Source organism: Sebastes umbrosus, chromosome 24 (assembly GCF_015220745.1).
Source record: "Sebastes umbrosus isolate fSebUmb1 chromosome 24, fSebUmb1.pri, whole genome shotgun sequence".
In the NCBI taxonomy this organism is placed as follows: Eukaryota; Metazoa; Chordata; class Actinopteri; order Perciformes; family Sebastidae; genus Sebastes; species Sebastes umbrosus.
In genome coordinates this window covers 7,315,797-7,342,172 of record NC_051292.1, presented here as the reverse complement: position 1 = coordinate 7,342,172, position 26,376 = coordinate 7,315,797, and the positions used below count along the sequence as shown (strand labels likewise).

Here is a 26,376-nt window from a genome sequence, read left to right as displayed (position 1 = left end):
TAATCTCTGCGCTTCCTTTTCCAGTGTTGATGGGCATTTTTCTGTCATATGTAATACACGCTTCGGCAATAAAGGTGGAAAAATAACAAATTAAAATAAAAATATTGCGAAATTTGAGGGAGCTGTAAATCTACAAATTAAAGACTGGTCGTCTGTGGAAGAAAAAACAATACATTCATCTGTTTTTGTTCTCTGCACGCCCCTGAACAAGTATTTGTTTCGGCCACTTGAGGGCAGCAGGACTTCAACAATCTGATCGATCTGGACATAATGTTAACATATGAAGGTGTGTAATTTCACATCCAGCAGACATGGAGCAACATTATTCATTTGTAGTTGTGTTTCTGAATGTTAAAGGGATAGTTCGGGTGTTTTCAAGTGTATGCTTTTGGCTTGGAGAGACTGATGCTTTTGGACAGGATTTTTATTTGTATTTGTTGCATTGCTTTGGCACTAACATAAAACAGCTGGCATATATATTCTGTGATGGTAAACTGCCGGAAGTTCATGCTAACGTTGCTAATATCCAGAATATGGGGGCTTCTGTGCTCTCAACTGGTGCAGCGTCAAACAAGAAGATTTTCAGATATGCTAACATAACTTTTTTTATCTTAACATTATTGGCACATGAAGGGGCTTCTGCCGCTGTTGACCTGCGCAGCCCGTTGATGGTCTGGGATCTGTTCATTTCTCACTACCTGCAAGAGCTAACGTAGACTCACCGTATTCCGGACATTACGGTATACCTGTATATAGTAATATAGACTATTTATGAGTTACTTTTGTAAACATTTTGACTTTTTGAAGGGATACACACATGTACAGAAGTGCTTTGTCCGAATGTGAGCGCCGTCCGGATTACCATGAACCGTCATGGTAATCCGGACACGGTTTACTGACCATTTCCTCCGAAACGATTGGCCCAAAACTTTGATGTGTATAAGGCCCGCCCCTAGAGAAAGATAAACCAATCAGGCTTATCATTCCATGCATTGAAATCTTATGGGACTTTTACGTGTCCGAAACACCGTGAATCTACATTGTACTTTGTGTAGTCAACATTATTATTAGGCCTACTCATCTTCTGACAGATGTGTATAACCCTGAGGCATGAAGTAAAAATAGTTTTTTAAATGCAAGGATACAAATGTACCTCTAAAAAGTTATGTTAAATGGCTTCCAGTGAGTTTCTCCATTTCTGATTCCTGAAAATGTCCATATATAAGCTACCATGGCGCTGTCGCACTGTGTTTTCTACCGCCGTGCTGCACACATCCTCTATTCTTTGTAAACATCTATATTCTACGTTCAGTCAATCTTTCCACACTTATATTAATGACTAACAACAAACGTATTACGGCCCTTACCCTGTGGGTCACAGTAACTCTGTTATTGGTGTTGTAATAATGATTATGATAATGAAAAGCTTTAATGGTAATGACGGTCATCAGTAATGATGAAATTAGGCTCATGTTCTATTGTAGATCCTTTTCACTTCCCCTTGGGTTAATGATACATCTTCAAGAATGGATTTATTTTTACAGTGGCCGCTGTAATTTCAGTTTTATGAGACTGACCATGTTTGAGCCTGACCGAAGAAAAGACAGGAAGCTGAAGCAGGTTTTAATGTTTGCCCTGCCTTCCTGTGTTAAAGCTGGAAGAATCAAAGTCCAGACACTAATTACCATTCGTATGAATGCCACGATAATGCACAAGGCATTATGAATGCATCCGCGTATATATGCCATGCTTAGAGCTAGTGACGTAGAATAAAAAGTGAGGGGTCCAACACACACAGGACTTTCAACCAGGAGACCGCTGTTCGAGTTTTGTTTTGCTTTGTAAGTTACATTAGTGGCGTGTTTTTAGTGACGTTTGTGACGTGTTTTCAGTACTTATATTACGTTGTTTCCGTACTTATTCTACTTAGTTTACAAACTTATTTTCAAACCTAAGTGAGTGGTTTTGTTACCTCAACCTAAACTGCGGACATTAATGTTGTTTTGTTGCGAAGCGTAGGATACAAATGACACACGGAAAGGCTAAAATGCATCCTCATGACACGCAGAATGTCCGTGTAATGTTGTGCTATTTATACTCCTTCTAGCGAGACTGGATTGCAAATTACATAACCTAATAACAATTTCATGATAACGAATCTAGGACCAAATGCAGCTCTGCGTTCAATTCTACTAGTATTTGCCATCACCGCACTTTTACACACAATTTTAGTTTACGTACTTATTTTAAATCCAACCATGATGTTTTTCCTAAACTTAACCAAGTGGTTTTGATGCCAAAACCTAACTGCAGACGTTACCGTAGTTTTGTTGCGTGGCGTACAAATGACGGGAAAAGGCTAAAATACGTCCTCATGACACGTGGAATGTCTATGTAATGTCGTGCTATTTATACGCCTTCCTGTGAGACCAGGCTGTTGTGACGTGTTTTCCGCACTTATGTTGTTTCCGTATGTATTTTACTTAGTTTACATACTTATTTAAGCACAATCATGATGTTTTTCCTAAACTTAACTAAGTGGTTTTGTTGCCTAAACCTAACTGCGGACATTCCCATAGTTTTGTTGCGTGGCGTAGGCCACAAATGACACGTGAAAAGGCTGAAATGTGTCTTCATGACACGCGGAATGTCCGTGTAATGTTGTGCTATTTATACAAATTATACAACCACCAATTTCATGATAACAAATCTAGGACCAAACAAATTCTGTTTGCTTGTGCAGCTCTGTATTACATTCTGCTAGTGTTCGTCATCACCAAACTTTTACTTAGTTTACGTACTTATTTTAAGCCCAACCATGATGTTTTTCCTAAACCTAACTAAGTGGTTTTGTTGCCTAAACCTAACTGCGAACGTTACCGTAGTTTTGTTACGTGTCGTAGGCTACAAATAACAGGCGAAAAGCGACGTACAAATGACACGCAGAATGTCCGTGTAATGTCGTGCTATTTATACCCCTTCCCGTGAGACCAGGTTGCAAATTACATAACCTGATATCAGTTTCATGATAACAAATCTACGACCAAACATTTTATTTGCTTATGCAGCTCTGTGTTGCATTCTAGTATTTGTCTTCACCCCACTTGTTGTTTTGTGTCTACTAAAGGTCAAGCATGTGTTTTCAGAACTGAATAATATTCTAAGTTAAGAGGACACTTCAACGGGGCTGCAAAACAAAGCAGCCTTTTAGCACGATTGAGCTTTTGAGTGAAGACTCGAACCGCAAACACACACTTACAGTCACTCGTAGCAGGAACATAACCTCCAGCTGCTCCCCGAGATTAAACACAGAACTTTTCTCTTTACGCTCTCTCTAGCCTGAAGCCAGGTCTCGTTTTAATTTCTTCTCTTTCACTGCAACATTTAAATTCTGACTCAAGACACCGCCGCCCCAAGGCCAACTATTGACAAGGCGAAAAAACAAGGGGTCCTCCTCCTCCGTCTTATTTACTGTTACTGCAAGCCAACCAATTTGCCGGCCATCCTCTCAGTGAGCTCTAATGGCTTCTTGACTGTCAGCGCTTTAAATCCTTCGGAGACCCGCTGTCCGGCACGCGGCACGTGAGGCCAGGCCGGCAAAACAAATTATCCTTATGGGAAATTAAAAGGGTGGGGGGGATGTAATTATGAGAGGCGCACACATGTGAATGCATCTAAAGTGAGTTTACTTTGTGACCTAGCCGTCAATATTCTTTTTGAGCTTAATTAGTTTTTAAAGTTTTATTAGAAATTACCATGAAGAATTTACAATTAACAGCCCAGCAACATTTTGGAATCAGAAAAGAAGCAGCTTATAATATTCTCTGTGTTCGCCTGGGCTTGTTTATGTGGACCGAGATCATACGGAAGGAGGCTTGCTTATCACACCCAACAGAGACACGTCCCCTCAGCCCGCGGCGCCTGTTTTCATCAATCAGAATTGCATTGACACTACATGGCACAAAGTCAAACCGCGTCCTCTCGCTGAATGAATTGGCATGGGAAGCGGGCGAGATTAGATCGCATCTAAGGAATGCTAATTTACCAGGAGTCTGGGTCTGGAGATGTTGTGATTAAAGACTCAATTTCCCAGAGGTCAGTGTGGTGTGATCACATATTACCAACTAACTGATTGAGTGTCTCTGACATCTGCACTCTGACGGCGCGGCTGTCACGAGCGGCGGCGTCAACACCTGTTAACACGGAATAGAGAATGAAGCGGCCGCGCGGGAATTAAATATTCCTGTCAGAGTCAGAGAATTCACTCAGTCACGGAGTTCTTAAGTAGCTGTGTTATGCTATCAAACTGCTTATTCATGGTTTAAAAAGTAGAGGGAGAGGCCTACAGCAGCTCTCAGCTATAAACGGCTAAGCCCTGAAATGCCGCCATCCAGCATTATCTTCACATAGCAGGAAGCCCTGCCATGCATTATCCCAACATGTGTCTCAGAGGAAGGCAGCAGTGTTTTGCAATGCGGTTGTGATTTGCTGTGCTAGTACTAACACTGACAGCGCTTTTCTGTGTTTATTACATATCATCTTGACTGACGGCTAGAAAAATAAATTTCTCGTTTAGAATTAAACACCCGTACTTTTTTTTTTTCTACCCTATTAAATACAAATCACACATATTTAACAGGGTTTTTTCAGAGCACGCTTTTCATTTTTAGGTGGATTTCCTACAGTTCCTTCCAGGCAGCGTGTGATTTGTATTCATTTCTGCTGCCGGGTGCTGAGACCGAAACTCACTCGAGACGTATAATCCATCACAGTGACCGTTTCCTTGCCCTTGTTTTTTCCGTCAAAATTATTCCATCATAATGCAGTTGAAAGCACGAGCCGTTTTCTCTCATTTAGTGGTGCAATATATGGAGGCTCAAAACCAACAAAAAGCAGTAAAGGTTTTTAACTTAATTAGGGCTGTCTGTTGATTATAATATTTAATCCTGATAAATCACACATTGTTTATCTGTTCAAAATGTATCTTAAAGGCAGATTTGTCAAGTATTTAATACTCTTATCAACATGGGAGTGGGCAAATATGCTGTTTTATGCAAATGTATGTATATATTTGTTATTGGAAATCAATTAACAACACAAAACAATGACAAATATTGTCCAGAAACCCTCACAGGTACTGCATTTAGCATAAAAAATATGCTCAAATCATAACATGGCAAACTCAATGTGTGTCAGTGTGCTGACTTGACTATGACTTGCCCCAAACTGCATGTGATTATCATAAAGTGGGCATGTCTGTAAAGGGGAGACTGGTGGGTACACATAGAACCCATTTTCATTCACATATCTTGAGGTCAGAAGTCAAAGGACCTCTTTGAAAATGGACATGCCAGTTTTTCCTCGCCAAAATTTAGCGTCATTGGTCCAGAGACCTCACATGATCACCAGCGTAGCTCCACCCACCTCCAACCTGAGCACAGGTCTAATTAGCTTAACTGAAAACACCTGTGAGGTATTTAAAATGCACTGGAACAACGAAAAGATGACTGACATGACTTCAAACAGGTAAACTTTCATTATGGTATATATTATTAGGGATTTAATTACTCCACGGCATGATTAACTGTTTCAAAACTATTAAACAAAACTGGTTTTCATCAGCTATAACTTTGCTTCGAGGAAAGGGGAAATACACAGATCTTGTTGGGCTGGCAATCAAACACTCGCGGCATTTGCAAGCAGTCAAGTGGCCACTTGTGTGTGATGTGTCTCCAGTAGCTGCCAACAGCGTCCAGGTGCTCGTTACGACTGAAGTTTATCAGAGCTCGCTGGGACACGCTTGATTTATGAGGCCGTTCCTCTTATTCACACTAATGCATGGCTCACACACTTTGATGGTTTTATTTAATTCCCACATAAAGCCAGCATGAAAGTTACAATCAGATGAAAAACAAACACACATTCAGGAGCTGGGAGGAGGAATATACATCTCATGAAGCAATTAAAAGGAATTATCTAGAAGCACATAGTTTACTATTCATAAGACACATAGGATGACATTGTTTCTGTCTAATAAAATGTAAAAAAGAAAAATAATTATTTGACATTTGGAGAAATACACTTATTCACTTTCTTCCTGACAGTTAGTCTACATTTTTTTTTTCCGGATCAAGATCAGTTTTCTTAACTTTTCGTACCGCGAATAAAGACATCAATCAAACAAGTTGTGCGGAACGAGATGAGTTGCATTATTTCGAACTGTTGCTTTTGGCATGAGTACTTACAACGTGAATATTAGGCGGCAAAAAAGGGACATACTTTTTTCCGGAACAAGATCGATTCTCTGATCTTTTGCACCGCGAATGAAGACATCAAACAAGTTGTGCGCAACGAGTTGAGTCGAGTTATTTCAGAGTACATACAACGTGAATATTACGCGGCGAAAAAGGGATGTACTTTTTTTTCGGAACAAGGTCGATTTTTCTGAGCTTTTGCACCACGAACAAAGGCATCAACCAATCACGCTGTGCAGAACGAGGTTGAGTTGAGCCTATATTTATGAAACAACAACAAGGAGGCTCCGTTGTCCGAACCAGAACAGCAAACCTCCTTTCAACCTCGACAAAGGCAGCGCAGACCCGATACACTCCTTCTGATTTCACCTTTCACAATAAAACCCTATAATATATAATATTTTATTAGTGAGCGAGTATTTCGCATTTTCGTGTGGCTCATTTGTCACGCTTCCGGTGTGTAAAGGTCTTAACTCTTGGCGAGAGAGCAAAAGAGCGTATTTCCGGAAATGTTGAACTATTGCATTTTGTCCAAACCATTGATGAAATGATATATTAAACATTTATTATTATTATTATATATATAAATTACTCTGATTACTTTCAGCAAGAAGAACAGATTTGCTATATTACAGTAATAATACATTAAATGATAATCATCTGTGGAGGTATAACTACGTTATGTTTGGATATGAATAATATAAATAATATTTAGACTGAATCCAGCATGGCATGGAATTCAACTTCTTTGTTAATTATTGTTAGAGGATTGGTTTGGCGCTGTAGACTGGTGAATTGTGGGATATACTTCTGAATACCGCTGCATCAAGTGAAGGTTATAGATAATTGCCAACACATCAGAAAGACAATGACTTTAAAATACCCCAAAATAAATACTGTAAGAGTGAACAGGTGTATCTTTTCTTTCTTTTTCGTCTCTCTCTGGATGTGCGGTAATAACACTGCTTCTTACATTCGTCTCTCTCGGCTGCCTTGCTAATTGGCTACTGTTTCCCCGAGCAGTTAGCTGATTGGTGCTCCCGTGGTAACCAGCTTGTAGTAGGCTCCCTTCAGGGCCATGAGCTGGTCGTGCGTTCCCTTCTCGATCAGCGAGCCCCGGGACATGACGGCGATAATGTCAGAGTTCTGGATGGTGGACAGGCGGTGGGCGATGACGATGCAGGTCCGGCCCTCCCTGGCTTTGTCCAGGGCCTCTTGCACGGTCTGTCAAAACAACACAAACAGGAAGCGGCGTTAACCGACTCGCACACAGCCCATCCATCATCGGTTCTCCCACACAGCAGACGCACAAGCCTCACAATTACAGCAATTTCACAATCATGCGTTGATTACTATCATTACGATGTTCCAGCGTATCAACCGCGCCGCAGAGGCCTCTTTGCTCCTCAGCGTGGTTCAGCCATTTGAGGTGGAAAAGCTACTGCATAGACATCTTAAAGAGGCCCTACTGGAGGGCTGGTATGCACTGTGAGCTGCTGCTGATAATAATAGAGATGATGAATGATAATGATGTTAATGATAATAATAATTAACTGCCTGCCCTCCTTGCTCTCCATGCCCGGAGAATATCAAAGCGGATGCGCTGTGCTGTGATGTGGAGTGTGTGGATTCAACACGACGGCGGCGTTCAGAGTTTAATGAAGCGTACCTTCTCGCTCTCCGTGTCCAGGGCGGAGGTGGCCTCGTCCAGGAGCAGGATCTTGGGGTCACGTATGATCGCCCTGGCGATGGCGATGCGCTGCTTCTGGCCGCGGGACAGCTGAGAACCCAGGGCGCCGACATTGGTGTCGTATTTCTGAGGCAGGATGGAATATCATGGTGAGTCATATCCCCTGTCTTATTTGTATTCTTTTTCAATGTAAGGTCATAAAAAAATATGTTTACTTTGTGAAAACATTGAGGAGCAGTAACAAAATGTCATGTGTCCCCTTGGCCCTTAATATTGGGACTTTCCATAACCACTCAGACTTTCTCGCCTTTTCTGTCACCTGGGACTGTCTGCACAAAACATCCTAAAGGCCTTTATACACCGATGGCGCGACGAATAAACAATGGATCCGTATCAAGATTTTTGTTTATGTAATATAAATATTGCCATCAGCGGACATATCGTTAAAACTAAGTATCTATATCAGCATCGGCCTTAAAAATCCACTATCAGTCGGCCTAAACTCTGAAGTCACAAATAGTCAAAAAATGACGTCCTATGTCTTTTCTACGGAAGCCCAACATGGACACAAAAATACATCAATTGTCTTTTCTGTGGCTAAATCAGCACTAATACGTTTTCATTTTAAAACGCATAACTTTTGCTACGTTTACGCCAAGCATCCACACTACTCCGGCGTTTTCGAGCCCCTCAAACGGAGACGTTTGAAAGCGCTGGTTGCGTTTTAGTCTGGACGGACAGAAACAGCGTCCTTTGAAAACGATGACGCGGACACCCTCCTTCGCTTCCTGATTGGGTTTTATCAGTCGTGACCTGACGTTCCCTGATGCATCACGCCCAATCACATGAACTTTTTCCAGAAGAAAAACAAACATCAGCCTCGACCACCAGCGGTTCATTTCAACATGGACAACGAGTTACAAGCGTTGCTGACCTTGTTGTTGACGCTAGCAGCTGTTGTGCAGTTAAATTCTGCATTTTTAAAAGTTACTATTGCCTGCATGCGTAGGAGGAAAGCTATTATTCTAGCGATTTGTGACAATTTCCGTGTCCAAGTATGGACTGAGATTAATTCTGTAATGGCCCTAAAACGCTCGTCTGGATGGAAATCATTTTCCAAAACGTATTAGTGTGGATGTAGCCTATGGAAGCTCTAAACGGACATGATTCAAACTTTTTTTTTCAATACCGTTAACTCAGGATAACAAACTTTGTTATCTCAAGATAATGACATCTGCTTGGCAAACATTCCACACAAAACCGCCCACTGTACCTCAGGAAGTGACATGACAAAGTCGTGGAGCTGTGCCTTCTTGGCGACAGAGATGACCTCATTCATGCTGATTTCCCGCAAGTTGTCGCCGTACTTGATGTTCTCCTCGATGCTGCAGTCAAACAGGATGGGCTCCTGGGACACGATGCCAATCTTGGAGCGCAGGAAGGGCACGCTGACGCGAGACGACTCTCGGCCATCAATCAGCTGCAGGAAGCAATTGATTTTACCATTAGGGGAAAGCAATATATTAACCAAAGACTGGAAATACAATCCACTTAATGAGCCATCATAACATCATCTCTGCTGTGATTTCTCTCCTAACTAGGCAGAGGTGATACTGTCCTTTTTAAATCTCAAACAGAGAATCAGGACTACGCGTTTCCAAACCACTTCCAACTCAATTAAGGCCATTTGAATGTTGGCAAAGATTCCTCACTGGCACAGAGGCGATCCTCCATCATGGGTGGAGTGCCCCTTTTTTTTTAAATATATAGCACAGATTCAGCATAAATGTCTGATTTGATGAATGAATTAACATGAGAGTCAGAAACACTTCCATCATGAATGTCCAGCCATCATTCTTTGACTTTGATAAACTTCATACGGTGACACTAAAGGAGCCTCATGAGAGAGTGCACGTTGAAAGCATGACTTATTCATCGCACAGTGAGATAGCTGACATTTTGATAAAGGTCAGCATCTGCTGTGACAATATGATGTTTCAAACCTCTCATTTGTGCGTATCCTCGTTGAAAAGCATTCACCTGATTCTTCCTGGGCAGGTTAATGTTTTTCTTAAACATATATACTGTATATATGTAACTGGTGGATGAAGTGTTCACATCCTTGATTTAAAACAGCGATAACTGATTTTATTTTTGGCCTCTTGTGGGCAGTGGAAACAAGCTGTAAATGGAACATTTACGCATTATCACCAACGTGTTAGCAAACAGTTGCCTATTTACACATCCGGCAGATACGTAGCAACATTAGCATTCATTTAGAGTCGTGTTTGTGTCCACCGGGCAAATGAAAGTCCAATATTCACTCTCCTTTTAGCTCTGTTTTTGGTCTCCACCAATTTCAGTTTAGCTGCTAATTGCTCCAATATGTTCACCAGCTAGCTGCTAACGTGCCTGTCAACCATTTGTTGCTCTGCAGCTAGCTATTTCATGATTGGTCAAGACCATGACTGCGGGGATAGCGCCAAATTGCCGGTGTATTGTCCGATTTATTCGTTAACATCATTACTGTGATTGCTCATAGAAAACTAAGGACAATTCCCACACGTAAAATTCACCTCTGCAGTGCCTTTTGATTATTTTATCAAGACATTTCTCATCGTACACTTATATACATACCCACATATACTGTACATATACAGTATATGGCAATACAAGAGGTGAAGGAAGAGGAATCTTTTGTTTTCTGTGGAAATGGGGATCTTTCATAGAGTTCCTGAGGAGTGGCTATGGTTTGCATGTTTGACATTTTATAGTAAGTGTGGTCTTGGTCTCAATACTCTGGTATTGATCATGACTGGTCTTGAATACAACACTGGTATTAGTAGAGAAATGTACTCAAATGTCAAATCAATATCTGTGGTAGCTTAACCATTGGAACACTAGCAATAAGTGTGCAAGAGAGTTTTTTGGTAATGTTGACGTGCCCTCTCATCCGAATGCCAAATTGCCTCATTTACAGCCATTGGCAGTTGCGTGGCCTGTTATTTACGGTAGTTTGATTTTTGTTTTCCCCCGACCTACTCTGCCTCTGATTGGCTAGCACTGGTTGCCTTCGATGCCTACGATTGGTTCAAGCTTTGGTAGGGTTAATGATTTCAATCATGTGTGGATGTTTTCAAAAGGTTTGCAGCCTTTCTGCATAGTGCTCTCATATATAATTACAATGTCCTGATTATGGATGAAAAATCTTCTTAAAAGTGTTGCTATATGGATGGATTAAAATTACAGATCCGTTGCGAGATTTAAATGTGATGTAATAATTAAACTTAATGTTGATATGGCACAATGATTAACAAGAAAATTAAAAAAAATATCAAAAAGGTTGACGACCCCTGTTATACATTATAATATTGGATTATTGTTTACTAATGCAAAGTGTAAGTAGTATTTTACTGTTGTATCTGGATGAGGTGGAGCTCATTTTAATTACTATTGGGTTGTTATATTTTAACTAGTAATTCTAAGCTGTCAAATAAATGTAGTGGAGTAAAAAGTACAATATGTCCCACTAAATTTTGTAAAGTAAGGGTATTAATTAGCATAAAATAGATAGTACAAGTACCTCAAAATTGTACCATTTACAGAATATACTATAAAACCTTTCATAAAACAACATTATTTTGCTGCGTGTCCTCACCACTCTGCCGTGGTCGGGATCATAAAACCTCTCCAGCAGCTGCACGCTGGTGCTCTTCCCACAGCCGCTGCTGCCCACAAAGGCCAGCGTCTGGCCAGGCTTCACTGACACATTCAGCCCATTCAGGACCTGGATGTCTGGCCTGGTGGGGTAGGTGAACTTACAGTCAATGAACTCAATGTTCCCTTGGAAGTTATCCTGAAAACACAGCGGAGGGAGGGAGAACAAAGGTTACAGGTGTTAGGGTGCCACCTCCTGTCCACTAAAGGCAGATTAGACTCTCCAATGACACCGGTAATAAAGAGTTTCATTTAATTTAATTGTCATATGAGGGTTTTTATTATTCAAAATGTCTCTTAAAGGGACTAACAAGCCTTCCTTGTCTCCTTCCTCCATCTATACATCTCATTACATGACTTATGTAAAATTAATAAGCACAGCAATAAAGGAATAATAAATTAGACTTTCCGTCCTGGAAAGAGCAGGCAGCGCTCATTTTTTATGCACTCAGCATGTAATGTGGCGGAATAGCACATAATACGTAGCATAACATATGGCCTCGTACCCATTTATCTCCCTTATCGCTGTAGACGCTGATCTGAGGCACACGGTCCAACAGCTGGAAGAAGCGTGCAGCTGAAATCTTGGCCTTAGCGTAGTCGGGTGTGTAAGAGGAGGCTTTGCCGAGGGCTGTGCCGCTGATGACGATGGCTGAGATGACCCTGCCAGGGAAACCAACACAATGTGAGTTATCGATCTTTTTATACATCCACTGGCTCACCACAGGGGTGCATGTAAACATGTTCTAGTAAAAATACAAGCATGAACCTGAAAATGAGCATAATATGTCCCCTTTAAAGTTATAATTCTTAATATATTTGTGAAATCAAATATAGTGTTTGGTACTATTTGTAGTTTGCATTTTTTTGCAATAGCTGTTACATGTATTTGCATTCTGTAAATACCTCTCTATACAGTAGTTTTCATTGGTAGTGGCGGGGTCCGCCATGTTTAAAAAAATATTAAACAAGACTGATAGAAAGCAGTGCAACGTATCCTCATACAACGGTTCGTATCATATTTTACGTTATTCCTCTTTTTTCATGCGGTTTCCTAAGAATGTCCAGCAACACATATCAATTTCCTCTCGTTACATCCATAGTCTTTTCAAAATAAACTTCCGTCTTCACAGAAAACAACTGAGTTATGTTTAAGCCACAGAACTACTTAGGTTTAGGCAACAAAACTACTTAGTTAGGTTTAGGCAACAAAACTACTTGGTTAGGTTTATTCAACAAAACTACTTAGTTAGTTTTAGGCAACACAACTACTTAGTTAGGTTTAGGCAACAAAACTACTTGATTAGGTTTAGGCAACAAAACTACTTGATTAGGTTTAGGCAACAAAACTACTTGTTTAGGTTTAGGCAACAAAACTACTTGGTTAGGTTTATTCAACAAAACTACTTAGTTAGTTTTAGACAACAAAACTACTTAGTCAGGTTTAGGCAACAAAACTACTTAGTTAGGTTTAGGCAACAAAACTACTTGTTTAGGTTTAGGCAACAAAACTACTTGATTAGGTTTAGGCAACAAAACTACTTGATTAGGTTTAGGCAACAAAACTACTTGGTTAGGTTTAGGCAAAAAAAAAGTTTAGTAAAAGATTGTGGTTTGAGTTAGAATAACTCCGGAAGTAGCGTAAAAAAGTGCAGAAGTTAGTTGACGAATAAATCAACATTGACATTGGTTTCATGTGGGATACAAACACCGGTCTCCTGGAAGAAAGTCCAGTGTTTTTGACCAACCCTGATCTCCGTCCTACGCTGCGTTTTGTTGCTCTTCATACTGCATGGCTCACAATTACGTGGATTACATGTGAATTGATTTTGTGGGATATACACAAATGCCAGTGCATTATTTTTTGTAGGTACAGCTACGAACGGTGTAAGAGAACAGCCTGAGCAGTGTAACCTGGCATTAAATGTGGATGTAAACTGCAGTAAGGATAGGGAAAGCACACTTGATAGCCTTCTCCTCTCACCTGAACACCAGGCTGAAATGAAGCCCCTCCTGTCGCACCAAGTAACCTCCAAACTTGTAGGAGGCGGAGTTGGTCAAGAAGATGACGCACTGGGCGAAACCGTAGCACGCTCCGTACACTTTGGCCTTCTTCACGGCCGTGTCGTACGGCGTGTCCAGATGCGCGTAGTACATGTCCACAAAAATCCTCTCTTTCCCCAGGCCTGCGATGGTGCGGATGTTGTTCAGCGCCTCGCCGGAAATCTGCAAATAAAAGACTGGGGGGTTAAAATTCCGATACCGGATTAAACAGCACCGTAAAAACCGGGCAAAAAAGGCAGACATGAATAGAAGTTGTTCCTAATTTGTTTTTAATGTGTGAAGTAGGATCCGATATAGATAAAGCATGGGCTCTGTTCTTATCTATATCCTATTTTATGCTGCTGCAGTAAGCCAATTTCCCCCCATAGGGATCATTAAACTTTCATCTAATCCACTTTATTGCGATGGGTAGGGTTTACTGCATTGGGATAATTGAGATAGTGTAAAGGAAATTCACAGTAAATTGATTGTGAACTTTCCGGCTCCCGCTGCATTCTCCCGAGGTTTCATCCACCCTGCGTTGTCTGTACCATGACAGTCAGCATTTTAAGCCCGGGTGGCCCCAGTAGGTATCAAGCCTGACAGCGTTAGCTCCGCGGCAAACTTGCCAAAATTACAGCAGCACCTGATGAAATGCTTTTGTACCAAGTTCAGCTGTAGGGCTGTAGAGCTGTTCTTCAGTGATGAGACAAAAGTGAAAAACCTAGAGACTAAAATAGACACTGTTGTTAATCCGTCTTTTATCTGCTGTCAGTAGATAAATTGGCTGATGTCGCCCTCCATCTGAAAGTTGAGCAGGATTATTGAGACGACGCTTTTGACGTGTCACTCAAAATCTGAATACTGTGGTGTTTTATCAAACTGGATGCTGATAAAGTCACCAAAGAATAATCACTATCAACAGATTCTGCATTCAGATGCATATCTGTCGGCAACGGGACAAGATTATTGCATCCGAGTAGTATTGAATAGGGCTCTGTGTTGGCAAGAATCTGGCGATACGATACGTATCATGATACAGGGGTAACGATTCAATATATTGCGATACTGTAAGCAAGGCAATATATATTGATTTTTTAAAAATCTATTTTAGGAAAACTGTCATTGTATAAAGAATACACCAGAAATAACACAATTTTAGAATAGGAAAAAATAACACATTTATACTGCATGGTTTTTGCCCCAAACTGCATGTGATTATCATAAAGTGGGCATGTCTGTAAAGGGGAGACTCGTGGGTACCCATAGAACCCATTTTCATTTATATATATTGAGGTCAGAGGTCAGGGGACCCCTTCGAAAATGGCCATGCCTTCAATTTAGCTAGTTTGGGCTTAGCGTCACTTGGCGTCATATGGACTGACTCAACCAATGGATTCTTTAGTTTTTTTCTAGTTTCATATGATGCCAGTATCTTCACTCTGGCTTTAAAACTGAGCCCACTACAACCTCTGAAAGATCGAATAGTGGCCGAGAATCTATACAGTATCGCAAAACATAATATCGCGATACTCCTGTGTATCGATATTTTCTTACACCACAAGTATTGACCAATCACGTTCGAGCAGGCTTTGGTTGAATGCAGGTAAACAGTCCGTGTGGAGAGCAAAAGAGGCGGAACGCATTGGACGAAATGCAATCTAGAAACCGGCCGGCTAGCGATGATTTAGCTTTTTATTGGTTTAACATTATGAACTGGCTACTTGTGAAACAATCCGGTCGTACACGTCATCTCTCAACGGCAATTCCGGTCTCGCATCTCAAGTTGCTAATCGGACTGGAAACAATGAGCAGCGCACGGATATCCGCTGGCTACATCGGAACCTCAGAAATATAGACCCTTGACCTCAGAGGCTTATCAGTCGCTAGACCGCAAGCCGTTGGGTTTCCGAGATTGACCGATGATAGGTGAAAATAGATTTTGTGGTGAAGTTGTACAATATAAACGTCAATGTCTGACCCGTCCGGCAGCCTCCATCGCCTGCTTGTCCTGCTTCGCGAACCCGGTCAGCATCTTCGCCTGGAAGCCGCCAGACAGAGCGATGAACGGCAGGAAGCACAGGATGAGCATCGTCAGCTTCCAGCTGAAGTAGAAGGACATGAGGACGGCCACGCCGATGTTGGTCAGGGAGTTGACGATCATGCCGATCTGCGAGCCCGTGGCCTTAGAAAAGGAAGAGTGGGAAAAGAAGGATGGTGTTACTGGATTGGACTGGACCATCCAAAGCGAGGATACCAAGCAAAACGAATATGGGACTGACTTCCTTTTCAAAACCCACTATCTTTTTATACCGAGGCTGCAACTCACTCCTTGAACTTGCGAGGCATCAGTCGCCAGACGTGTGGTCAGCGTTCCGGGGCTGTTCCTCTGATCATCAAACCAGCCGATCTCTTGGCCCAGCATGGCGTGGAAGCCGAGCTGCCGTAACCTGCAGGTCAGCAGCTCCCCAGACTTGGAGAAAGCATAACCCTGGAGACACACACGCACAGGAAGTCGTTTTTATTAAAATCCCATCACAGCGATCTTCAACGTAATGTAATAAAATGAGAAAATTGTGTCTTTGCCGTCCTTCTACCCCGGGGGTGTCAGAACTGATGGATCAATCATAGAACAGCACCTCTGCTCTGCTGGATGTAGGAAAATCTTTTTTCATCCAAAGGGAGAGGTATTCATTCGACAAAATAAAAGAGATCTCTTGTGACTTTACCCTAACCTTGAAGTCGAGCAGAGAAACACTAAAGCAATCAGTCTTGTCGAAGCAAACCGCTACTCTACCTGAAGCATCTGCGTGAAGAAAGAGACCACTCCGACCATGACAAAGAACACGCAGATACCATCAATCTGCTTCCTCTGAGCCACGGGATCTGTTACTGAGAACGTCTACAAACACACACAGAGAGAGAGAGAGACATATGTGCAATACAAAAACATGTTAATATGGACCATCGTACACTTTCATAGGACTGTACTGGTGGGCCAAGCTTGTTAGAGTTGGTCAGACTGACAGTTTAAAGCCCCTCTATGTAGATTTTTTATGTAAATATAGAATTTTTTTAATAATTTTTACTCCATTAGCAGGAAAGTTTGTTTGTTTGTAGAAAAAATAGATTAAAAATGATACGTAAAAAATTGATTTTTGATTAAATCTCACCGCCAGGATTTGACTGAACAGTAGAGAGTAGACTGGGTTGATCCCTCCGTTTATGGCGGCGCCAAAGGATCCAAAAAGCATATAGGGCCACTCCGGTGCGTTGTACTTCAGGATCCTGGCAACCGGAGCAGGCTCCACATATTCCTCCTCCTCCTCTGGGATGGCATGCTGAGCACACAAATACACATCTATTATACCTGTATATACTACCTGAGGATTGATATAGAACAAAGAAACATTTCAATTGGTTTTACACTGTAATTATTGTTGACCTGCGTCAACCAACCCACGTATAAAACTGCAAACCCTCCCACTCGCGCGCACACACCTGAGATTTGTCTGCCTGTGACACAGAGTAGGCTCTGGGGCCGAGCTCCCCGACGATGGAAACCGAAGACTCCGGGATCAGATTGGACAGCTGGGATCGGGACCGCTGGCGGATAGACGCTCTGCAAAAAAAAACAAAAAACCTACCTAGTCAGAAAAACAGCAATCATGCACATGAATATTCAAAGGACACAGGAATAGCTGTTCTTCTTGCATTCATTACTAAGGTGCTCGTAAATGGTGGCGATCGAAGACCTCGAGCCTCCTCTTGCTGTTGCACCACTTCTAAGTGGCTCGGGATGATAGTGTCAGCTAAATGCTCCAAATGTCGGAGCAAATGGAAGAGGGTAATTAAGTAAACGAAGGTGCCGATTTCTGCCGTGACACGCCTCAATTTCTGCCACAAAACGACTGCTGTAATAATCCTATTTAGATGCACAGTCAGGGACGCGGAAATGGATATTACAGATTACACAAATAAGCAAATGAGCGAGTGCTGAAGGGCAGGGGGGTGATACCTCAAACTGGCACGGTAGCTGCCGGCTCTGGATATATTCAGCCTCTCTGGCTCTTCTTCTTCGTCAGCCACTAAATGAAAGAGATCCAACAAAGAGCGACGATCACAATCCTTCTATAAGTGGGTGAATATCTTTCTGAGACCCCGGGGTCGGACTTACTTTGCCGAGCCTTCTCGTTGAGGGCCTTGTCTCCTTGGCTCTGCAGGGTGACGAGGGTGAAGTAGACGCCCTTCCTCTCCAGCAGCTCGTTGTGCTTGCCCTTCTCCACAGCCTGGCCGTGCTCGAAGCCGACGATCACGTCGGCGTTCTTTATGGTGGACAGCCGGTGAGCGATGGAGATGGTGGTGCGACCCATGCGTACCTGTGACGAAATCAAACATATGTCAGTGCATCATTTATGCTGGGAACTAAGAAAAAGTGAAGTTTGATTTCACATTTGGTCAATATTTTGCGCTCTTTTGTTGGCTGGGAAGTGAATTTTTGTTCTTTTGGTATGATCATGTACTTTTCATAGTCTATAGATCTTATTAGCTGTGTTTCCATTCAATTGTCAAGCAAATTTTAAGAACTTTTGAAATGTCACAAAATAAGAAATGCGAATTAGTCGCGTTTCCAGCAACTGGTTTGGAGTGAATAAACTCTTTTCCATTGGGTTATTGGGCCATTTCAATATTTTTTACCAAATGAATTCTTATGTAATCCACTTAATTGTGAATCGGGAAGTATAGAGAGGTGTAAATGCCACAGAGGGAAGAGGTTGGGGTGGAAAACACTGGACTTCATCCCCAAGGAGACCGGTGTTTGTGTCCCGTGTGAAACCAGAAGTCAACGTTGATTTATTTGTCACATAACTTCTGTACTTAAGTAACGGCACTTTCGGAGTTATTTTAACTCAAACCACGATCTTTTCCTAATAAGTAGTTTTGTTGCCTAAACCTAACCAAGTCGATCTTTTCCCAAACCTAACAAAGTAGTTTTATTTTGAAAAGACTGGGGCGGAAATTGACACGTATGCCACATGTTGCTGGACATTCGTAGGAAAAAGCACGAAAAACACGTTGTTGACAATCGTGCTGAGCGTCACAAAGAGAAAAAAAAGGGAAATTCGTAGATTAAATTTCGTGGCTATTTTAGTCGTGAGACTGTGTTGAGGCTACACAATAAAACCATAAATTATCCGAACCTGAGATGAGAACAGCACATAGACCAGTGCGACTTACTTTATCCAAAGCTTCTTGAACTATCGCCTCGCTCTCGTTGTCGAGGGCAGAGGTCGCCATGTCCAGCAGCAGGATACGTGGTTTCCTGACCAACGCTCGAGCGATGGCAATACGCTGCTTCTGACCGCCGCTCATATGACCTCCACCCTCCCCCACCAGGGTGTCGAATTTCTGTCAGAATAAAAAGAAAATGACAGGGAAAGTTATGAAACCTATTGGTCGCTTTTACGTATTTGCACTTAGAAATTCGCCGGATCCTCCGCCGCCGCGTCACCTGCGGCAGATCCATGATGAAGTTGTAGGCGTTGGCCTCCTTCGTAGCGCTGATGATGTCCTCCATGGAGACGCCGGGTCGACTGTAGCGTATATTCTCAGCGATGGTGGTGGCGAACAGCACGGGCTCCTGCTCCACGATGCCAATCAGCGAGCGCAGCCATTGGATGTTCAGCCCTCTGATGTCATGTCCGTCCAGGGTCACCTGAGGTGGACAGCACAGAGCGCTGGATTTGCCAAAATTGATGGATGATGCTATTAAAATGCTTCGCTGCAAAATAATGTGTTTTTTTTGCAACAATGCTAGATTCAAATGGTAAGGTTGTTAGTCTTGTGAATAACCTTCATTGTGCTGTAAAAGGCTATTTCCTCCTCTAGAAGCTGAAAGGAATAAGAGAGTAAGGTGTGCAAAGACCTGTAATTCCAGTTGAAGTGAAAAACGAGGCTGTTAGGACCCATTGGCTGAATAATGAAACAGATTATCATGTACTTCTATCACCCTCGGGGGATGGTTATTTTTGAATCGACTAGAATAAAGCTTAAAAGGAAGGAGTCAGCAGCGTCAAGGGAATCTACAATCAGGAGTTGACAAAAAGCACCGCTGAGAGAAGCATCACATGAGAACATGTGTCTCGGCTGTCAAACCCACCATGCCCTCTTGAGGGTCATAGAAGCGCTGGAAGAGCTGGATAGCGGTACTCTTCCCAGCTCCGCTCGGACCGACAAAGGCTGTCGTCTCCCCTGACTTCACTGCAACGCTGAGCCGGTCCAGGATCTGAGGAGAGATCACATGACACCATGGCAAGAGTGACACTGAAATCTAATTCTACCCTCAGTTGTATATGATAAACACTGGGCAACTCCGGGGTCTGAAAAGTGAAGCCGATGCTAAACCAGCAGAAGGCGACTCCTCTGGTTGCAAAAAGAAATCTGATTGTATAGAAGTCTATGAGAAAATGAGCCTACTTCTCACTTGATTTATTACCTCAGTAGACATTGTAAACATGAGTTTATGGTCTCAATGGCTAGTTTATGCCTCCGGAGGCATTACCTTTTCATTACGCCACCCTCTCGTGTCACTTCTGGTTGCAAATAACCAAGATGGCGACAGTCAAAATGTCAAACTCGAGGCTTCAAAACGACGGTGATTGCGTAAACTTCTTATATACAGTCTATGATGATAACGAGTGTAGAAGCATGAAAGTACCTTGACTTCAGGTCTGGAGGGGTAGTGGAAGGTCACATCGTGAAACTCAATGTCTCCTTTGACCCTGTCGAGCTTGTATCCAGCCTCAGATAGACAATCAATCTCCGGCTCCTGACACACGTGGCACATTTAAAAAACAAAAATGAGACTTGTCAAGAAGAGGCAATGGTTTCCTGTCAAAAAAAATACAGTCCCTTGTAGGGATTCAAATCTTGCAAAATTCTAACATGAAGCATTCTCACTCTGTCAATAGTCTCGAAGATGATGGTAGCAGCTCCACGGCCTGCAGCGAACGCCTCCAGACATTGCGAGGCCTGCCCCAAGTTCATGGCTGCTACCAAAACACCAAAGAACACCTGGAATGAAGAGGTCAGTGTATTATAGCTCCAAAGTCTCTCTTGGTTACATGGAAATGGTGAAATTCTGCATGTGATTTTTATCAAAGCAGTATTTTTTTGTTTTGTCTTGCACTGTTTTGTCCATATAATTGTTGTTTGACATCAAGCATGGATTTTTGTTCCGAAAAATTTCCACCGAGATTTATAAAAACTGATTTTGTGGGTTGTTATGAATGCTTTTGGTCCAATTTTTCAGACTGTTGGTGTTTCAGAATAACAATGGGCTGTCCCCTTCTCAACACCCAATTAAGTACTACCTCAACAACCAAATAAAGTACAATATATGGCTTGAGATCGCCCAGAAGTTGGGTTGATGATGGTAATGTAGCGGATATGCACATGCTAAAGTTATATGTTGGTCACTGAACGGGGCTAACCACAACAGCCAGCGTTAGCATCACATTTGGGGTTTGGGTTCTCTAGTTAACGTTAGCCCCTTAGACATTCTGTCTGGATAGGTTTTTGGTGTGTGGAGTGGACACGGCACTATTCAGGAGGAAACGCATTGGGCCTCATTGATGGAAATGGAACATGGTAACACAGATAATTCGCACTGGACCCCATTTTCGCATCGCACTGGTGAGCATATTTTGAACATGGTAATTGTGATACCTGCAGTAGTGTTCCTGGCGTGTACTCCTCAGTGTCCACCACCAGGCTGGAGCCATACCAGAAGGCCAGACCATAGCACAGAAAGATGATCATCCACATATATCCGGTGAAAAAGCCAATGATCAGACCCTTCCTGATGCCCCAGCGCTGCGCCGAGATCAAGTTTCTGTCGTACCTGTAGAGGACAAGAGCTCAACTCAGCTTCATATATATAGGAAAAAAGGAAATCTTTAACTTTTATCTGGCAAATTTTACCTTTGCACTTCTTTAATCTCCCCACCGAAAGCAGCCACGGTCCTGATGGAGGAGAGGACCTCGTCTGCTACGGCTCCAGCTTTGGCGTAGGCCTGCAGCTCCATCCCCGTTAGCTTAGCCACAGACTAGAGACAAAACAGAGTGACGGAGAGTTGATGGAGAAGAGATGAGAAATCAGAAAGTCAATTAATGTGAAATCAACAAGACAAGTCAAAAGAAGTCAAGTCAACAAGTCAAGTTAAGAGAAATCAAGTCGTTAAGTCAAGAGAAATCAAATGAAATCTCAAGTCTCACCACAGCCATAAGACCAGCCCCAACACCGATCAGTGGACTCGCTGCGACAATGACGAGCGTTAACTTCCATCCTTTCACGAAGCCGATGCAGAAACCGCACACGAAGGTGGTGAAGCGCTGCAGGAAAATGGCAACTTGATCCGCAATGGCATCGTTGATCTTGTTGATATCACTGTAAAACAGATATATAACCACTTTAACACCAATACTCCAAAATACTCCACGAGACAGACGTCATGTCATCGTTTCTCACTCACTCTGACATGCGAGTGTTGAGCTCCCCGACGGAGTTGCAGTCGAACCAGCCGATCTCCATCCTCATCACTTTGCTGAAGTACATTTTCCTGATGATCTGAATCTGCTTGGCGGCGGACGTCACCCACAGGAAGATCTATCAGTTGTAAAAGACCGGTTATTGGGGCAAGTCATAGTCAAGTCAGCACACTGACACACCGACAGCTGTTGTTGCCTGTTGGGCTGCAGTTTGCCATGTTATGATTTGAGCATATTTTTGATGCTAAATGCAGTACCTGTGAGGGTTTCTGGACAATATTTGTCATTGTTTTGTGTTGTAAAATATATACATACATTAGCATAAAGCAGCATATTTGCCCACTCCCATGTTGATAAGAGTATTAAATACTTGACAAGTCTCCCTTTAAGGTACATTTTGAACAAATAAAAAAATGTGTGATTAATTGCAATTAAATATTTTATTGACAGCCCTAAAATAAATAAATTACTCGATATATAAATTAAATATAGCAAAAATATTAAAAATAAATGTAGCCATTAATTAATTGATAAAATGTGACATAAATTGGTGTTTCAGTTTTAATTTGCTTCTTTATTAACTTTGTATTAATTCCCTTATTTATTTACTCTTCTGTTTTATTTTCCCTTTTATTTATTTATTCATTTACTTTTTATTTTGGCAATTTTTGTCCTCCATACAAAGTAGTCCCTATCCTGCAAATAAGATTAAAACCAGTTTATTAATGTGCCGAAAGGTCCCATCCAGTTTTCCAGTCTGTCCAGTAATATGTTGTGGTCGACCATGAATGCAAATCTGAGAGAGGAGTTGACTATTTGCGGAAAATCTGATACCATAAAATAAAATAAAATAAAAGCTTGTTGGCTGAATACCAAGGCAGCAGAAGGAGGATTCAATAGGTTGCATAATTTCCTTCAAGATTTCATAGATTGAGCTGGTTTTAAGTGGATGACTAATCTAATTTTCGACAAGTCTCTTTGTATGAAAACACTGACATTTTAAGACCAACCTGAAAGTATCCCAGCAAGATGACAGCTGCTGCAATTCCAACATAATAAAAGGCAAATTGAGTCATTTCGTATTCAATGTCGAGAATCCTGAAAGAGAGCGGAAATACAGGAAATGAATCATATATGAGAACTACAAAACCACATGCACTTAAACACAGATCTGAAACTTTTAATATTACATCTTACACTATATTTGATGTCGAAAACAGCCCACCTCATGCATTTCTCACTACCCACTTACCCACACGGCCTGCCCTCCAGCGGCGTGAGCATTGCCCATGTTGAATTGTTCATGAGGCCCCAGCCCGACTGGTTCTGCGGCGTGTTCCCGGCGGTGTAGTTCCTCTTCCACTGGATGGTATTGTTCACGCACTCCTTCCTGCCGTCGCTCAGCTCGTTGAGCTCGATGTCGTACTCGATGAAGGTGTCGGTGAGCAGGCCGAACACCAGCAGCATGAGGGGATGGGCCGAGCCGTGCAGCACCGCGCACACGCTGCCCACCACCATCATCAGCACCTCATTGCATGTGGAAAAACGGAACTGGACAGGCACAACACTCGCATTAGGTGGACGAGTGGAGATGAAGAAAGAAGGTGTTTCATAGTGAAGAATGAATATTTTACCAGCTGAAAGAAGCCGACCCGTATCGCTGGTTGCTCTGCATTTCCCTTATATCTGCTGGATTAGAAGATCAGTTTTTATATAGTAAATATACAGAAAATATACAGTCTCTCTATTGCTATCTTGTACTTACTTATCATCTTTGGAAGTTGTCTTGGTCCTGCATGGAAAAAGAAAGATGCAACAGTACTGTTGAAGACACTACAAATGCATTTTTTGTCTCATGTGAGATCAACAAAAGCATGTAGACACACGTGGATAGGCCTGCCTACATACATACAGACAAGTACTCATGGTCATTGACCTCCACAGAGATAATGTTGCTTTCTAGCTACCACGTTTCTGGTTAAAAGGGAGACTTCAGAAGAAAGTCAAAACTTAAAACAAGTCAAGTCAATCAACAAGTCATGTCAAGAGAAGTCAAGCCAATAGAAGTCAAGTCAAAAAGTAAAGACAAGTCAACATCTCAAGTCAAGAGAAGTCAAGTCACGTCAAGTCAAATCGACAAGTCTAGTCGTCAAGTCAAATGAAGTCAAGTCTAAAAGTCAAGAGCGGTCAAGTCAAAAAGTCAACTCAAGAGAAGTCAAGTCAACAAGTAAAGACAAGGCTAGTCGTCAAGTCGAGAGGTCAAATCAACAAGTCAAGAGTAGTCAAGTAAACAAGTCAAGAGATGTCAACAAGTCGAGAGAAGTGAAGTCGTCAAGTCAAGAGAAGTCAACAAGTCAAGAGAACAAGTCAAGCCAATAGAAGTCAAGTAAACAAGTAAAGACAAGTCAAAAACTCAAGTCAAGAGAAGTAAAGTCACGTCAAGTCAAATCGACAAGTAAAGACAAGTCTAGTCGTTAAGTCAACAAATCAAGACAAAAGAAGTCAAGTCAACATGTCAAGTCTATATGTAAAGACAAATCTAGTCAACAAGTCAAGTCACACATAATGAGTAGTACTTCTAAAACTCAACCTGTGATAAAAAAAAACAGTAAGTCAAAAAGTGAAGTCAAGAGAAGTCAAGTCGACAAGTAAAGACGAATCTAGTCGTCAAGTCGACAAGTAAAGACAAGTATAGTTAACAAGTTAAGGGAAGTAAAGTAATACATAATGAGTACTACTTGTAAACTCAACCAGTGATAAAAAAAACAGTAATTTATTGATCTTAAAACAATATCCAAGTTAATTAAGAAAAAAATGCATAAATAGTGTAATAGCGTAAAATAGCCCAAAGAACACTTACGTATTCGAGCCAGCTGATTCTGCAACACAATAATGCATGAATAAATTTAATTGATTAATAGAATAAGAATTCAAGGCTTTTTCAATTTACATCTGTAGCTTTAATTCTTGTTCATAATATTTTATTCAAATAAAACAACAGAGCATTTCTGTTTAATGGAACACATCCACTGTCATTGTGCATTACCTTCATCTGAAAACTCATAGCTGTGGTTTTCTTGTCCCAGTTTTTTAATGCTTTGCAATCTAACTGATCCAGTCGGCATGTTGACTCATCTAGCAAAAAGAAAGCACATTTCAGATGTCCAAAAGCAGAATAATTAGTATATGAAGGTCATGTCGAACATTAAATCACACTTCTTTTTTTTAGCAATCATCCACTTTAAATATAGAAATCCACTTAAAAACGAGACTTACCTACACGTTTCCTCGTTAAGAGAAATCTATCTTTCTTATCCTTGATTGAAAGTAATCATGAGTTCTAAAAAAAAGGAGTCAAATTAAACCAGCTGTAGCAGCAGCACTCCTACACTTAAGTCCAGTATCCAGACACTCAGTTGTTGCGTCCCCCAGCTAGTTGTAGTGGTGGCAGCTTGTCCTGACACTGTATCTTGGCAGCGATTCTCACTCTTAATAAACAGAATTGGCTGGAACTCGGGGTCAGAGTTTGCTGTTTTGAGGGTAAGTGTCCTGTTGGTTTATGCTGCTAAAAAGGCCAATAACCTCGCTGGGCAAATATTTTACCTGCGGAGGCCCTGCACCGTTAACGCATCCTTACTAACTGAACATGACTGATGTATTCACACAGATGATGGCTATAAATGAGAATTATTCAACATTCTTTAGATGGGAAATAATGTATAGTTAATGGGGGAGGTAGTAGCTCAGTTTGTAATTATATGCTAATGTGCTTCTACAAATTGTGTAAGGCTTCAAACATAAAAATGCTGTTGTTTGTTTGGTCCTGATTGATGCAGGGATTAATAGGATTTAAGTGACGACCAGAAGCTTTAGTGAACAATTCTTCAATCACTATATAAAAATGTCAACCCGGTCTCACGGGAAGGCGTATAAATCCCCCAACATTACACGTGTCATAAGTACACATTTTAGGCTTTTCGCGTGTCATTTGTACGCCACGCAAATGTCCACAGTTATGTTCAGGCAAGAAAAACTACTTAGTTAGGGTAAGGGAAAACGTCGTGGTTGGGCTTAAAATAACTATTTTCTCATGGTTAAAAGACCGGTGTTTGTCGGATCCAT

At 41.7% G+C, this 26,376-nt stretch overlaps 1 protein-coding gene across 2 annotated transcripts; it reads right to left on the bottom strand.

The window, feature by feature from the left end:
* Positions 1 to 5,843: 5,843 nt before the first annotated feature.
* Positions 5,844 to 25,917, bottom strand: abcb11b (ATP-binding cassette, sub-family B (MDR/TAP), member 11b). Of its 2 annotated transcripts, none has more exons than XM_037762533.1 (29): positions 25,531 to 25,917; positions 25,301 to 25,389; positions 25,115 to 25,133; positions 24,020 to 24,046; positions 23,889 to 23,940; positions 23,507 to 23,805; positions 23,265 to 23,352; positions 22,239 to 22,372; positions 21,982 to 22,153; positions 21,688 to 21,812; positions 21,433 to 21,607; positions 20,665 to 20,778; positions 20,423 to 20,533; positions 19,865 to 19,990; positions 19,217 to 19,420; positions 18,943 to 19,113; positions 17,882 to 18,083; positions 17,723 to 17,792; positions 17,206 to 17,326; positions 16,878 to 17,045; positions 16,502 to 16,606; positions 16,034 to 16,195; positions 15,686 to 15,889; positions 13,646 to 13,887; positions 12,168 to 12,324; positions 11,603 to 11,800; positions 9,218 to 9,424; positions 7,924 to 8,070; positions 5,844 to 7,478 (listed from the first exon to the last, which is right to left on the bottom strand). In XM_037762533.1, the coding sequence occupies exons 2-29, from the start codon at positions 25,377 to 25,379 to the stop codon at positions 7,278 to 7,280; spliced, it is 4,080 nt and encodes a 1,359-aa protein (XP_037618461.1). In that variant the 5' UTR covers positions 25,380 to 25,389; positions 25,531 to 25,917; the 3' UTR covers positions 5,844 to 7,277. The 2 variants fall into 2 exon arrangements, with proteins under 2 accessions (XP_037618461.1, XP_037618460.1); XM_037762532.1 differs by having other exon boundaries at positions 23,889 to 23,943; positions 25,531 to 25,916.
* Positions 25,918 to 26,376: the final 459 nt, after the last annotated feature.